General features: G+C 35.7%; 1 protein-coding gene across 2 annotated transcripts in view; it reads left to right on the top strand.

Annotated features, from left to right (window-relative positions):
- Window positions 1–12,700, top strand: part of GABRG2 (gamma-aminobutyric acid type A receptor subunit gamma2) — an 84,695-nt gene extending 71,995 nt beyond the window's left edge. The window contains exons 7-10 of one of the 2 annotated variants that reach the window (XM_079144598.1): window positions 1,362–1,514; window positions 6,360–6,565; window positions 8,826–8,849; window positions 10,268–12,700. In XM_079144598.1, the coding sequence (XP_079000724.1) occupies window positions 1,362–1,514; window positions 6,360–6,565; window positions 8,826–8,849; window positions 10,268–10,543 (659 nt within the window). In that variant the 3' untranslated portion in view covers window positions 10,544–12,700. The remainder of the gene's footprint in view (window positions 1–1,361; window positions 1,515–6,359; window positions 6,566–8,825; window positions 8,850–10,267) is intronic. The other variant, XM_079144599.1, reaches the window with a different exon arrangement.
- The last annotated feature ends 3,633 nt before the right edge of the window (window positions 12,701–16,333 follow it).

The raw sequence follows: 16,333 nt of genomic DNA, 5'->3' as shown, positions 1-16,333 counted from the left end.
GGGCTTACGGACTTTCTGTCTCATCAGTTCTCAAGAAAAGCAGGTAAAACTGAAAGTGTCAAAGAACTGGACTGGAGAGTGACACCCCACAAAGTCAGGCTTCTTAGGGTATCTCATTTCAGATTAAATCAATATAGGCACAATGCCAAATAGTTAGGCCCAGACAAATGATTTGGATTTGATTATCTATGTATTTTAGGACAAAGTATATTTTATTAAAGAACAAAAAGAGCAACATTTGAAAAGTGGTCTCATGTTTTTCTCTCATGTCATGAGCACAATTATGGTTTTTGGGAAACCAACATTCTCTGACAATATATAGAAAATATAAATATACTGTAACTGAGATGTAATGCCATTTTATGTTCTGTAATTTTGAAAATTAAAATGTTTTAAAACTTTACATGGAATGATACAAAATGATAGACATGGAATTTTAACAAAAACATGTATATCATGATGTAACAAAGTTAAACACTTCAAATTGTTTTACAGTAAGTTATTCTTATGCATAGCTATATGGTTATTCCTTAATTCCTTAGTACCTCTAAGCAGTATACTTACTGGGTTATTTATATAAATTCCATTTTAACCCAAATGTTTTATGTTATACTTTTTGAATTTTTTCTTTGTATTTTAAATTTACAAATGCAGCCATTCATTTGTTTATTCATCAAGCAAGATGCCCAGTACAGTGCAATGGTGAACTAAAATAAGCACTTTTAATGAACTTAAGCAAGTACCATCCAATAGGAAAAAGACGTATTCAAAATTCACCTTGTAAGTAAATGAACAATTGCAAGTTAAAATAATTTATATGATAAAAAATCATATGATTCAGTAAAAATATGAGAAAAGAATCTCATCATAAGAATTGGGCTATAAATTCTGAGTAACATATTCATTTGTTATTGTCAAGCACCAAGATAGTCCTCTCTGGTGTGTGTAGATAAAAGTCTAAGAAAGGCAGGAAATGCTGACAAAACTTAGAATGTACCATATTTTAGGTAAGATAGGCAAAGCATGAAAACAATATCCCTACCAAACAAAAATCTTATGTATAGTGTGTCAAGTATGAAAAGATTAAAAACCAAGAAACATCTAAAAGAAGAAAATATGATCGATGCTCTTAAAATGATTTTTTTCCACCTAGTAGTTAACATTATTTCCAAAAGAATCAGAATTCATTTCCCATTGCATTTTTTTTTAAGCCAAGTGTTTAGAAGAGAGTGTTTAACATAGCCCTGGTATAAAACTCTCCATTTAAAGGTGTGTGCAGGATAGTTCAATAACCTGCTTATATTTAAATATTCCCCAGCTTTTGATATGGGTTGTGCACTACTGTCTCTATTCTACTCCAGGGGACTACGTGGTCATGACTGTCTACTTTGATCTGAGCAGAAGAATGGGGTATTTCACCATACAGACCTACATACCCTGCACACTTATTGTGGTCCTATCCTGGGTGTCCTTCTGGATCAACAAGGATGCTGTTCCAGCCAGAACCTCTTTAGGTGAGATATGTTTCTTTGCATTGTGGTGTGCCAAGACAAATTCACAGCATAAGCAATTTTTCTTTCCTCTTCTAAGTTTATTTGCTCAAAATTCACCCTGCAGTTATATAGAAGTTCATTTATTTCATCTGTAAGAAAACTAGCACATTTTAAAAAGGGCTTATGTACAATTATTTTAAATAATTGTATTTAATAATTACATAATAATTAAATAATTCATGCTGACATATACCCAAAATACACTGAGACTAATATGTTAGGACTATTACTTGTTGCTGAGTAGGTGTTGCATGACATGCTACATGTCAATTGCAAATCAGAATGTGAATGTCTTCTGTAGTTCCAGTTTTAAAAATAGTGTTTATTTTACAATTTATTGAATTGATATTGGAAGTAACTGGCACTTTATAGAAGATCCATCCAACAGATTATTTTTTTTAAAAACACACTTACCTGTGACATAACGAACAAAAGACCAATTTTAAGATTATTTGAAGTTTTCTCCAACTATTACATATGATGATATTTATCTTAGATTCTCCATGTCTCTTTCCTCACCTGGGGAAGAAGTAGTAGGTAGACTAAATCAAAACCACAGGAACACAGGACCCCGGAGTCTAGGTCCATGAATGAAACTTTAAAGCCTTAACTAAATAGAAAGCAAGGGAAATGTCGTTATGAAACCACAATCCCCTCTCATCAGCTATGTGAAACCTAGAACCACAGCCTCTGTCAGCTCCCTGGCTAGAGAAGTGTCATCATGTATAGTTAAGAATTGAGGTTTTGAAGTCAAATCTGAACTTCCAGTCATACATACTGTATGACCTTGGAATGCCCTTCAATCTCTCTAAATCAGTTTTCTCACTTGTAAAACATGCAACCTTTCTGGTTCTTAATTTGCAGACTCTATTTGGGTTATATAAGGTACTCTATGCACAGCACACTGAACAGAGTGAAGGCTCAGAAATGGTAGCTACTAAGTAGTTGTTTCTGACAAAATGATCTGTACTAGGTTATTAAACTGAGGGCAGAAGTGATTATGGGAAAAGAGACATCATTTGCATATCTGTCCTCTTCCAAACCTAATTTAGTTTCCCATCTGTTTCCAAATGAAGTTATTTTGATTTTTTCCTGTTATATGCAGTACTTTTTGTTACAAATCCTATTCAACAATTCAAATATCTTGTCTAATGCTTCATGCTGACACATACCCAAAATACACTGAGCCTAATATGTTACTTGTCACTGAGTAGAAGGTGTTGTGTGAAATGTTTATATGTCACAGCAAATCAGAATGTACATGTCTTGTGTATCTCCAGTACACTGCCTGGCACATAGCTGTTACCTCAATGACCATTCAAGTAATGCATATTTCAATGAATTGATGGGACAAATACATTGATATATTCCAATCTACCCTCTTCTCAAAAATATTTTGAGGAAAATATTTCAGTCACTTTCTCCTCTTGAAGCCTGGACTCTTATTGGTCAAAATCACTTTTATCACCTCTTAGTCAACTCATTTCAACTACCCATGAAATGTGTTCATTGGCATGTTAGCAGAAAGGTTGCAGGTGAGTGAGTTAAGAAATGAGGAACCGATTCCTGAGCAAGAAACAGATGCACACTTCTCTTTCTTGATCATTTATGAATAGATCAAGCACATTCAGTATGGTCCCTATAACTTCTCTACTCTGTAACGATTACAAATAGAAGTTGCAATGATAACACAAACTATCACAAAGACTTTAGAGTTAAGGAAGTAAAGTGTTGCAAGTTAAACAGTTTATATAAAGTTACACAGCCAATAGGTAATAGATATGCACCTTGGCCAAGTGAATGTTGATTTGTTCTGGGTGTGGGGCTGTGCTAAAGGCTGGTTGTGGTAAAGGTGGGAAGCCAGCCTGAGCCAATATGGCTCTTTTAACTTTGCTGTCTCACTCATCTAGATCAGTGCCTCTTAAATTCAATTACATATTTATGTAACTAGGAGCACTTTTTAAAATAAGAGTCTTTCACTCCCAAAATAGGCTTATTTACATTGTCAAGGGCATGGTCTGGGCTTAGGATTAAAAAAATATTCAGTTAATTTTAATGTGCAGTCACCTTTTAGAACATTGCTCTAGAATTCATTGAGTTCCATTATCTTTCCCAGTGTTCATAATCAAGAGTTAAATGAGATGAACATGAACACCTGCTAACTTTAACCTTATTGCCAGAGAACAGTCAAAGCCAAGTTGTTTGCTGAGTGAGATAAATATGCCCACATTGCTCAGACACATGTGCTATTTTCTGTGCCGAGACCACCAGAACACAGGCATTGGTCATTCTGGAGCTTAGAACACGTGACTGTAGCTATACAGGGGTAGCTGATGAGGTTCGATTGTGTTTCAGTGATGATGCACCAAAAAAGTAAAATGCCCACTGGTATTTTTTAACAAAGTAATCTGAGCTGAGCTAACCTTCCTGAGAAGCTTACTTCATGCCAAGACTGGAGGACTTGGTAAAAAGCTATGGATATTTTTCACTTACCTCCAGTAAGAAAAGTTTAAGGTCTTTGTTTAGCAAAACTAGTTTTAGAAAGCTGTCTTATTATTGGTTACTGAATCCGGGAAACCCACCATGTCGTCACTTCTCCTTCTTGATGTCATAGCCATTTTCTTTCCTGTGGCTCCAGGTAGCTCCCTAAAAATATCATATAGTGATTCTTCAAATTACACATTATATGGCTGTGATCAACTTCTATGTTGCCTAAATAATATCTTCCACATATGCCAGATCAGTGTTTAATTTGCATATCAGAACAGCTTTGCTTAAACTATCACACACAAGATTTTCTAAAATGAACTTCTCTGGGGCATCTACCATAAATACTAAGATTTTCACTTGTCACAGGTCAAATATGGCTCGAGACCTGATCATGAAATGAAGGTCAAGGCTCCAATTTAATTTTTAAGTTTTCCACAAAATTGAGGAGCTGTAATTGGGTGTAATCAAGCATTTCAACTTGGATTAATGCATAGATAACCCAATTAAAGTATGTTTTTAGTCTAAAAATTAGATCTTCCTTCTCTAAAATAAAAGATGCCAATACCTAACATTTACTGAGACTTTATGAAATATTGGCACTCCGTGTTGATAAGTTTTCTAACACAGTATCAAATACCCAAGATAAAGCAACTTCAGAATAGGAAAGGTTCATTTTTAGTCCCCGTTGCTCTGGGTTTGTGGTAACACAGCATACCCTGGTAGGAGTGCATAGCAGAGGTGGCCTGCTCACCTCATGAGAGCCAGGAACCAATGACAGAGACCAGAAAGGGCAGAGGTACAATATGCCCTTTGGGGGCACATCCCCAGTGACCTAACTTCATTCTCCTGCATACCATCTACTAACGGTTCTACCATCTTCCAATTGGGCAAAGCTGAGGATTCAAGCACCTGGACCTTTGGGGGACATTTTGCAGATCCAAACTATAGTATGTTATGTGCACATTATTTAATTTAATCTTCGCAAAAGCCTCATGAAATTTCGTACTCCTTCCCTACCTTCCATCCTCTGTTGGTAGATGAAAAACTTAAACTTTCCTAAGATTCCTCCACAACAGCACGAAAGACCCTCAGGCCTGTAATTCTTCCTCAATCAGGAATCTACATAAGCTCCCAACTCTCTGATGCTTCATGCAGTTTATCATTCACATATTAAAGTCAGGCTGCTCAGGTTTCTATCTCATCTCTACAACTTACTAGCCTGGACAAGTGTTTATTCTTCCATGCTTGGTGGTTTTCAGTTATTAATAAAAAGGTGACAGTTATAGGACACATCACAGGGAAATTAGGAAGATTTTCTTTGATAATATATAAAATACTTGACATAGTGCCTTGCCACTGAAGTTTGACTATCTCCTACATGTGAATTTGGATTACGATTCTCAAATGTAGGATGAGCCTCTTGAGTCTTTCACATATATATTATCCATTGACACCTTATTTCACATTTTCCTTCAATAGGTTTTATTGAATCCCAGCACTATGCTCTACAATGGGGTTACAATGATTATCAAGAGAGATCTGTTGTCACAGAATATGTCAAATGGTAAAGGAGGAATGTAGTACTGTATAAACTGTAGACATTTATAGCCATAGTTTCCTTGATCACTCTTCTCTTCTTCCAAAACTTGATCTTTCCTATTTTCTTTCCTTGGTCAGCGATAATTGTCATCTGCTATCATTAAATAATGGAATCTTTGGGGGTTTTCTTCCCCCATGAGAAGTATCACAAAACTGAAGATGGTAAAGTCATGGAGCTACTATTTCAGAAACACCTAAAAAGACACTTTCGGTCACTACCGGAAATGTAGACTTAGAATTCTACAATGATGAAATTTAAGGTGGACTTTCAAGTAACTATTTCAAATGATGGGGAAATCAAAGCCCAGATGGTTAAGATGGGTAACTAAGTTCTAGAGCAAGAGCTAGAAACAACTTGAATGCTGAATCCCCATTGACTTTTCCACACACAACACAGGTTTTATGGAGGAACCTGTCACCTTTTCCTGCTTTGCAGCAGGTTGTCTTAATTTTGTTCCCTGTCATGAAACAACTATTGGAATGGGCTAGTTTGCTTGGAAGATGTCCCAGTATATATTCAATGTTTGTCACAATAACTGATGCATAGTGGACATATAATAATATTCATGGAGAGAGTGCATTAAGTTCAGTATGTCTCCTTTCTCACCATTAAATCTGCCTATCATAAGTCACACACCAAGATTAGTCTCCATGGTGACTTAGTAACTCAAAGTACTGATGCTATCACACCATCAATTCTATTGTGCCTCTTTTTAGGTATCACGACTGTCCTGACAATGACCACCCTCAGCACCATTGCCCGAAAATCTCTCCCCAAGGTCTCCTATGTCACAGCAATGGATCTCTTTGTGTCTGTTTGCTTCATCTTTGTTTTCTCTGCGTTGGTGGAGTATGGCACCCTGCATTATTTTGTCAGCAATAGGAAACCAAGCAAGGACAAAGACAAAAAGAAGAAAAATCCTGTATGTATCATTTCTTCTTGGGACCATAGAAATGTTTATACAGAAAGTTTACCTGGTTTTGTCTTAGTTTGGTTTTGTTAGCTTTTCTGCAAGTCAAGGTTCAGCACTTTGGGCTTCAAGATGAAAACAGAATGAGTGATTGTTGACCAGACCATAAATAGATTCATTTTATGGCAATTAGTTACTTGAGAGAGCCCTGATTCTCTTAGAATCCTTATGCAAATGTAACTACTTGATTTCTTCATTTTGTGAGGATTAAAGCCATTTCTGAGTAATCTATCCATTTACTAATTGCTACTACTCTAGGTTTCATTGGTTTTTATGTTTATGCCCAACTTACTCTAATATTTTAAAATCACTGGTGTTTTCTGTTAAAACTTTCATTCAAGGCGTTCCACTAAGAAGTCACAGGTTTTTGAAGTTTCAAGGTTCACGATGCTTTTGCAAATAATGTGTGTGTGTGTGTGTGTGTGTGCGCGCACGCGAGCACGTGTGTCTGTGCACATGAGCATGCATATGAACACTGCCAGTTGAGGACATCTACTGATTGCATACTTAACATGCATCTCTTTGTTTTTAAAACAAACGGTTCATGATTGCGTGGACAAGTTATTTATCCTCCATTTTTTTCTTTTTCTCATATATAAGATAAATTTAATATTATTCAAAATGAATGCCTTCTGGGGCTGCTGTGAGGAATAAATGTGGTAATGGAGGCAAACAAACAAAATATAAAAACATTACCAAAAATTGCATGAAAATACATTTGTTCGCAGCTGGTCATGAAAGTTACCGTTAATGGTCTATGCAGTTACCAGCCTGAATTTCTTTCAGTGTTGATGTGATTTGGATACAGGTTGGATGACTTCTACTTGTGCTAAAATTTAAACAGAAGATAAGGCAAAATTATAAATGCCTAAAGCAATTTTCTTTTATTGTGGGTGTTAGTATGCTTCGTTATGGGTGGGTAACCCATTTTCCCACTTGAGGACAGTATCTGACTTATAGGAGCTTGCATCAAAGTTAAGGTCCATTCTCTTCCAAGAGAAGATGAGGGTAATGGCCCTGCCCTCCTGGACTTACAGTCTTTCCTGGTCTTCTGCTCTCAGGGCCTCGAGGGCCATGACAGTGGCTAGCTATTTGACTCATGGACTTTGGGAACTGAATTATAAGGGGATCTGACTGATTATAGGTAATATCTTGATGCATCTTCAAAAGCCAGGTGAATTTCAAAAAATGTTCATGTTTATTTGACCATGAGACTGTGTAGTAGGTAAAGAAGGAATCAACATTATTCTAGATGATTAGCAAAAAGGAATTGTTTATTTTTAATTTCCAAAATGTTTATTATGCTTTATGCAGTCCTTCCTTCCCTAGCTGTTTTGCTTCTCTCTATTTTTCCATTTTTTCTCTCCTGGTTTTAATTTTCTCATTGTGTTGTGTTGTTTGGTTTTTGTTTGTTCCCCCTCCTTCACTCTCCATTTCATTCTTCCCTAAGAGGATGGCTCTATTGACACTCAGCATTATTACCTGCCAGCGTCACAAGTATGTGAGGGCTGGCTCTCCGATGAATTCTGAAGAGCCCTTTAGAAGTTCTTTGGCCTTCTCTATCTGCTGTGTCACTGCAGAGTGAATTTTGTTGCTGAGTTAGACACAGATGAATTCCTTTAACCAGGGTCTTGGAAATAGCAGAAGAAATAAAGAACATAGAGAGGAAGAGGAATTAAAAAATCCAAGAAAGTGAAAACAACCAGGTGATTTAATTCACTTCCCCCTCTAAACAAATTTGTTAATTTATCAAAGCTAGAAAAAGCCTCAATGGTGAATGAGCTGCTAAAATTTCATCTTCCTGTTTAATATACCCTTGGCTTATTGTATCAGGACTCAACACTAACATCAGGTCTCCTTGATGACAGTGAGAAAATAAATCGGTAGTATTTCCATATGAGAAATCCAGATAATAGAGTTTCCTCATAGGTGAACAACACTGGATTTGCAGTCAGATAACTGTGGACTAATTTATTGAAAATTTCATTAGTATCACAAAATTCTGTTTTCCAACTTTAGGCATACACTTTATCCCAAGCTCAGAAGATTCCTCTGTGTTTATAATTTCAGTTTATTTTACTTACTATGTTTTCAAAATGTATTTTTAATTTATCTTATTTTGTCTCTCTCTTTTTTTTTCTTTTCCCTTTTCCTTCTTTTTATTAAAAAAAAAAAAAAAATGCTATTCTCTTTTCTGTCTACAAACCCAAAGCTTCTTCGGATGTTTTCCTTCAAGGTATAATGTTTTTGGAATGGAAATTCACTGCATGCCACTGCTAAATTTAACTATTAACGCTTCCATGGTGTTTTATTTATGTTGTTATAAAGAGAAATTTAAGCATTCTACTAGAAATAACCTGTTTGAGATGAAGGGAGATCTAGAGATTTCTAGAGTTGATTCTACAACTATACACTAGCTCTCATAGGTTTGATCTTATACAAAGCTCAAAAGTTATCAGGCCTATGAGAGATGTCATAGGTAAAGAAGGTCTCTTTACACATCGAAACCAAAACTGATCCTCTCTCCTCAGATGAACATGGGATCCAATTCTACTAGCTAACTTTACCACATATGTACCCTTTTAGAAGTAAAATTTAACTCTGTAAATACTAATTTTAAGAATGGAATCTAAAATGTTGTTTTGTAAAGTCAATCTCTATTCGTCTGAACTATACTTGCAAATTTTTAAAGAATACTTCCTTTAAAAGGCTGAATTTAAACATCCATACTTTTCTTCTACAGTAATTAATTATCAGAGTTGTTGGCTCTGAGAAATATTGCAATGAACATTTCTATTCAACTCTAATATCTGATTTAGACACATTATTTATATTATTATAACTAATATAAATTTATATTATTATAAAGCCAAGTTTGCCAGATTAACATTAAATAAATCCTTCAGTTTTTCAGCAATTTTATTATTGGTCCAGCAGCAAAGGTTAGATTAGCATGTGGTTATTTGGTACTAGTTCCTCCTCAGATGCTAAAAAAATTTAACAGGTAGTTACATTCTTTATTGAAAGTTTCATTCAGATGTAGGTCAATATTACTGTTATTTTTAAGCTTCAAATTGGTGAAGGTCAGACAAAGTGCTCTAAAAACTTAAGCTATCCCTTTGTGGTATAAAATCAGGAAACATCTATTTTCACATATATGTTAGCATTTTCTATTAACATCATTTAATATACTTGTTCAATATAATGAGGTACCGTATTTGCCTATAAGTAAGCATGACACAAAATTTGATTTCCAAATAGATGCATTTTTATTTCTCTGTTTCACTCACATGTAGTACCATTAAATGCCTTCATGTAACCAACCTCATATCTAATAATTATTAGAATAAGATTCCATGTAGTTTGATTTAAATCTTCAAATTTGAGTTCTTTTGGTGTTCAATATTCTTGCTCTAGCTATTAGCTTGATGATATTATTTTCAGCTGCACTGCTTAAGCTCAAAATTTGAAATATGCAAATGTGCTCTCTTTCTAAGTTCAATTTTACCATTGTAGATCATGATGTCATAGCAATTTCCTGAGTACCCATTTTCAGATTCATCATCACATTGGTGACATTATGGAAAAATCATCTAGGATTTCTCAAGCATAACTACTAACTCGGATTCCTCTCCTTCCCTACCCTTGTCTCAGGCCCCTACCATTGACATCCGCCCAAGGTCAGCCACCATTCAAATGAACAATGCCACGCACCTTCAAGAGAGGGATGAGGAGTATGGGTACGAATGTTTGGACGGCAAGGACTGTGCCAGCTTCTTCTGCTGCTTTGAAGATTGCCGCACAGGGGCCTGGAGACATGGGAGAATACACATCCGCATTGCCAAGATGGACTCCTATGCTCGCATCTTCTTCCCCACCGCTTTCTGCTTGTTCAATCTCGTTTATTGGGTCTCCTACCTTTACCTGTGAGGAGGTGTGGGTTTTATTGATCTGGATGTTATTCACTGAATCTCATGGAAATAAGATGTCCCTTCTAAGTCCACTTCAAAAATCCCCTGTGTGGTTGATAATGACCCGAATTTGTTTCTATGTCTTAACCTGGTAAATTGTATAATGTCATATTGTTTGTGCCCAACTCTCCTTTGGTTAGTATGATTTAAACTTTAATGTTTAATGTGTTTCATACCTGCAAGGCAAAGTAAAATTAGAGCAAGAGCATTGAAACCAAGCAAGATATTTTTCATCTCTAGCAATTAAATAGTGAAAGCTCTGCCTGATTAAATTGGTGGAGTCCTTACGTGATTCATAAAACAGTTAGATACGAAGGTCCAAAACTGTATCCTAAGTTCACTCGGGGGCAAGTTGTGGTAAATTTGGACACAAGGAACACAATGAACTCCCTCATTTGAGAATATTCACAAGCCTAGACTAGAAGTCTCTTATTCCTTCATCCCATGATAGGAAGAAAATTTCCTCCACATCACATGTACAATGATGTAAATATTTCAGTAATGTAGAATGCTTCAAGTTTAATGCATGCATCTCTTTAGAGCCAAAATAAATGGATTGAAGTTATCATCATATAGTATTGTCCTTTATTTTGTGTCTTTGAGCTATAAAAGAATCATGAATGTAATTATAAGGATTTGGGTTTAGAATTGGAGGGAGGAATTTCCATTGCCTTCTCCCTCGTGCATGAAGATTCAGTTTATTTTTATTTCTTGTATGGCATATTACAAAACACTTTAAGTAAAATATAGGCTGAATAATTGACATTTGCCAACTCTAAATATGCCCAATTTCACAAGTAGGCTATAAAGTAATCATATGTGCTTGCCGCTACTTTTTCTTCCTTTTAGGATGATAGATCATAGCAGACTTACTCTCCATCTCAAGATCTGCTTCTAGTGACTGTTAGTGCCTTGTGGGCAGAATCCTTGTCATTTCATCTTTGGGTCCTCAGCACCTTGCATAGTATCAGCACATAGTCAGTGCTTAATAAATATGGTTTGAGACGAGTTGCCTTCATAAATTTCTGGTGAATCTCTCCGTGCTGCCCCGGAACGAGTGATTCATCTATTCACGTTGGCATTGTCAAGTGATGCTTGATTTTGTAGACATAACCCGAGGATCCAAAGATCTTTGGTTATTATGTTCATCTTCAAAAATTTGTTCCAGGTAAAGTCTGCACTCCTTTTAAAATAGTATCTATGTTCTATATTTGTGTACAGATATGACTAAGAGGGTACAGAGCTTGTTATATTATTTTTCCAGGTTTGGGTGTGAGTCAGTTCTGACCCCTTGAAAATTTTGCTGGTAAATTTATGAGAGGCATAAGCAAGATTCATACCTGACTGTCATACAGAATGTAGTATTCTATGCTCTATGAAAACAGTATACTGAAGATTAAATTAAAAAACAAATGAACAATTGAATGGTTCACATGGAGGTCACCGAGCCTATGACTGTGGCCCCATGAGACTATAGTGTAATCAAATGAAGTGAATGTCCCAGACTTCAAATATGATGAGTTGAGTCTCATATTTATATACTTACCTGAGTCCTTATTTTTCTAAAATAGCACCCTTTGTTGGTTCTTCTTTATGGCAATCATTGCTCTAAGTCAGAATTTAATAATAGCTAGTGTAACTTTATAGATAATCTAAAAAGAATAGAAAAGAGAGAGAGACTTTGTGATATAAAACTATGTAAAGTCATCTGGATGAATCTTGAAATACACTTAGCTGCCAATTTTACAAACTTTAATATATCAGTGCTCTCATATTTAACCTCAAACAAATGTAAATAGGATGAATTATTTTCTTGTTTTAAATTGTCAAGATATTAAATGTTGACTCTTTGGGAGAGTTGTTGGCAAATTTCAATGGTGAGAAACATGTTATTATTGTCAACTTGAAACGTGTTCTGTAATGGGGACACACAAAAACGCTAGCTTTCCAATGTGTGCATAGTATTGGCAATATGAATATATACTCTATATAATCTAATTCTTAATTATCAGCTGCGCCCTGTCTCTGTAATTGAAAGCCTTTTCACAAAGGGAATTGCCTAACGTGGACTTTTACAATAAAAATGCTGCATTCTAATCCATGGTAGCATCCCGTTCATCTGGTTGGACTGTTGTCTCATTTCTCCCAATTTACTTTCAGTGAGATCTAACTATGAGCTGGTGATGACATTTTCACATGGTGATTCTGTTGCCTTCAGAAGATTTAAGGCACATTTCCAGCATAGGATGAAGGAGGAAGGTGGAAATGCCATTCAGTGAGTAAAGCTCAGACTCTCATCTTGAGACTTTTGATGTGGTTGAGAATATGGACTCTGGTATTAAGCCGAGTTGGAATCCCAAAATCAGCCTTTAGGAATTTGTTTTCGTAGCTATAAATTGGGTGTAATAATGCCACCCTGTACCGTAACACTTGACAAATACTCAAATGCTCTCTGCCTTTCAATATCACCCATGCACCAATCAGTGCTTTGCTCCCTCCACTCCCAGTGAATCAATCCTACTGAAAGAATGAAGCAGTGGCCACAGATGAGTCTTAAGGTGACAATGCATCATGACATTTCATTTTAAAGGAAGATTTGCCTTGCAATCCTTATTTTAAACTGTGTAAGTTGGAAATCCTGACATCTTGTTGGGGAAAAAAAAAAAAAAAATCTTCCACATCAGATTAGTTATTTTTAAGGCTCAAATAACCCCAAAGAATTTCACTTCTGAAACTTAAAAATATAAGGAGTTGATTATTCCTGTGTCAGCAACAGTGTTAAAAATCCTTTGAAATTCTCCAAAGAATAAAGTAATATAACTCTTTGGTAGTAGAACAAATCTAACCTTCAGAGGAAGGCCAGTCACTTCCTCCTTGTGGTTTCCTGCATCTAATTTAAATACCTATTTCTCGCTTTCGACATATGTAGACACGTAGTTTTTACTCAGGTTTTGCCTGTCATCTAACTCAGTACCTTATCTTATCCTTAGCTGAGTGCATATTTATTGTCCTCATTCCTTTTTTGGTCTCAATATTATTCTATTAGTCACACCAGCATTTGTAGGTGATGAAGTTCCACTTAAATTGACCAAATGATGTGCTCTTTAGGGATTATGCAAAAAACTGCTATCTCTATGCTTTGTCATCTTGGATTTGGGTCAAATGGGTCGAAGGGGAACAACCTAAGAGTTCTTCTGAGTCTTCTCCAAAAAAATATCATATTCCTAGAATCTCTTTCTCTAACTAACAGACACCACAGTCTCTAATTAGAGATTCTACCGTGTCCATGAAGTTTTTCTGGTTTTACTGGACCACAATATGCTATTTTATTTTTTCTTTTTCAATATTTGATGTGATTTTTGAGTAGACTACTCCTAATGTTTATCTCATCTGAGTATTTAACATTTATACGATCCTCTTAGTAAACAAATTTTAAATGAACAATGCTGTGACAAGAATATGATATAAATAATTCACTATCCATTTGCATTTTAAATAAGGCTGTTTATCTTCTACCTCTCTGCTGAATAAATGTATCCCATGATTTTTTTTCCCTGTTACTTGTAAGTAATATCGGTCTGCAGTTAAGTCTTTTATCAAAGAAATTTTGATTATGCAATGATAAATTTAATTCAATAGAAAGCTTTCAGTAAACAGATACCACAGGCCCCAAATAAGGCACTGTAGATGCAGGAAGAGAACAATTTCAGTCACTCTTTGCTTTGAAATATTTGTAGTATGAGAAAAGACAAACAAGAATACAATAAGAATACGAGTAACTATAATGGGGCTTCACATAAGAGCTTTAGGTGGGAGAGAGTATTATTTTAACTGTTGAGTAAAATTAAAAAAAGTGTTTCTTATATAACGCAAAACATTCCATCATATTTGAAGAGGTCTTATCACTCTTTCAATGTTTCCTTTCTGATTACTACGAAAAATTGTGGAAAAGTTATAAAATGTGAAAAAGTTCAAGGAAGAAATATTATTTTTAATCCCATGAGCAAGAGTTAACCATCACTTATCCTTGTTTCTTCTTCTCTACATATTTATTTAAACAGATAAAATAGATATATATATTCAAGTATAGATATAGATATGGACATACCTGATTTGTAGACTAATTTTTCACAAAATTATGCATGTGTGTATGAATTTATGTAACATAAACATGTCCCTGAAATCTATTATTATATTATGCAGCTTTACCATAATTTAGGTAACCAGTCCCTTGCTTCTAAAAATCTGCTTTATTTCTTATTTTTGTTGTTATAAATAATGCTACAGTGAATGTCTTTGTCAGAAACTACAACTACCATAGATTCATCCCTAAATATGGGCTTTGCTCTATGAAAATGTATATGCATATTAGAATCCTGGCAGAAATCAGATGGTACATTTCAGGAAATAACTAAAGAACAATGAATGAAGGGATTACTCACAAAGATGGAGATCAAGTTAAGGTCCACCAATACCACATATCTAGCAATACAGGAAAGCCATCATCACCTGAGTTGCTTTCCTATGGCTGTTGTATTAAAGTTCCATGAATATTTTGCCTTAGACCAATACAAATGATCATATCTGAAGTTTGGAAGTCTCACTGGATAGAGTCAGGATGCAAGCATGGATGTATTTCTCCTGGACCTCTCCTTTGCTCTTTCCATGTCCTATAGGTCTCTGCTTTCCTCAGCTAAAGCCTCCCTTCCAAATTCAAAGCAAGCAATTGTGTCACTCAAATGTTTCCTTCATCATATCTCTAGCTCTGCCCTCCCACCTCCCACTTGTATGGACTCTTGTAATTACATGGAGCCTATCCATATAATCCAGGATAATCTCCTCATCTCCAGATTCTTATTCATATCTGCAATGTTCCTTCTACCACATAAGTATTACATTCACCATTCACATGGATTAGTTTATGGATATCTTTAGGGACCCATCATTCTACCTAACACACCACCCTAATCACATAACCACAAGAGAAAGGATGAGCTACAGGACTTTAGTACAACAGAAGTCATCCAACAGCAGCTTTGGTTTTAGATAAACACCCCTACTGCCAGGCAGTTGTCACTCAGGAAGGAATAAGTACCCTGAGTAAGTGCCCAGGAGTAAAGGGGGGACTAAGCACCCAGAATTCTTTATTCTCCTACCTGATTAATATCATATTGGTCAAACCACCAAATGGAAACTGGAGGGCAAGGAAATCCAAATAATATGGGCCACAGGGGTCAGTCTTTGGAGGGGTACATGATAAAGAGGAATAGAGAGTAGATGTAGAGAAATTCATAGAAATTCACTAGCAACCTTCTCCAAAACTTTGTACCTGTGGTACAAAAGAAAGTTTATTTGCACGTTGGTCATTACAAATTCTGATGATAAGGGAGGAATTTAAGTTCGTCAAGTGGGAATCTTATCCCATGAGGAAAAATGTAAACTTTAAGAATATTAGAGACCCAGGTATTTTATGCTGGGTAATATGTTCAACATGAAAAACTTTCTAATTGGCTTTATAATGGTCAAGTAAATGCCTTTATGGAATTACATTCAGGGAGTTAATGTGGGTTAATAGTCATGAGTCATGGCCCTTTGGTTTGTCCCACAGCAAGAGTGCTGACGTAGTCAGTGATTTATAGGTCCAAGCGTCCTTTAGCTGCTTTAGGAATAAGGGGAACATCTAAGCCAATATTTTTCATCTGCTGCTACAGAACGAAAAAGAGACAGAGCTTCTGAGTCACTGAGTGCC

This window comes from Sciurus vulgaris (genome assembly GCF_902686455.1).
Source record: "Sciurus vulgaris genome assembly, chromosome: 6".
NCBI lineage: Eukaryota > Metazoa > Chordata > Mammalia > Rodentia > Sciuridae > Sciurus > Sciurus vulgaris.
Note: the sequence above shows the minus strand (reverse complement) of the source record. Positions and strands in the feature narration are given on the sequence as shown.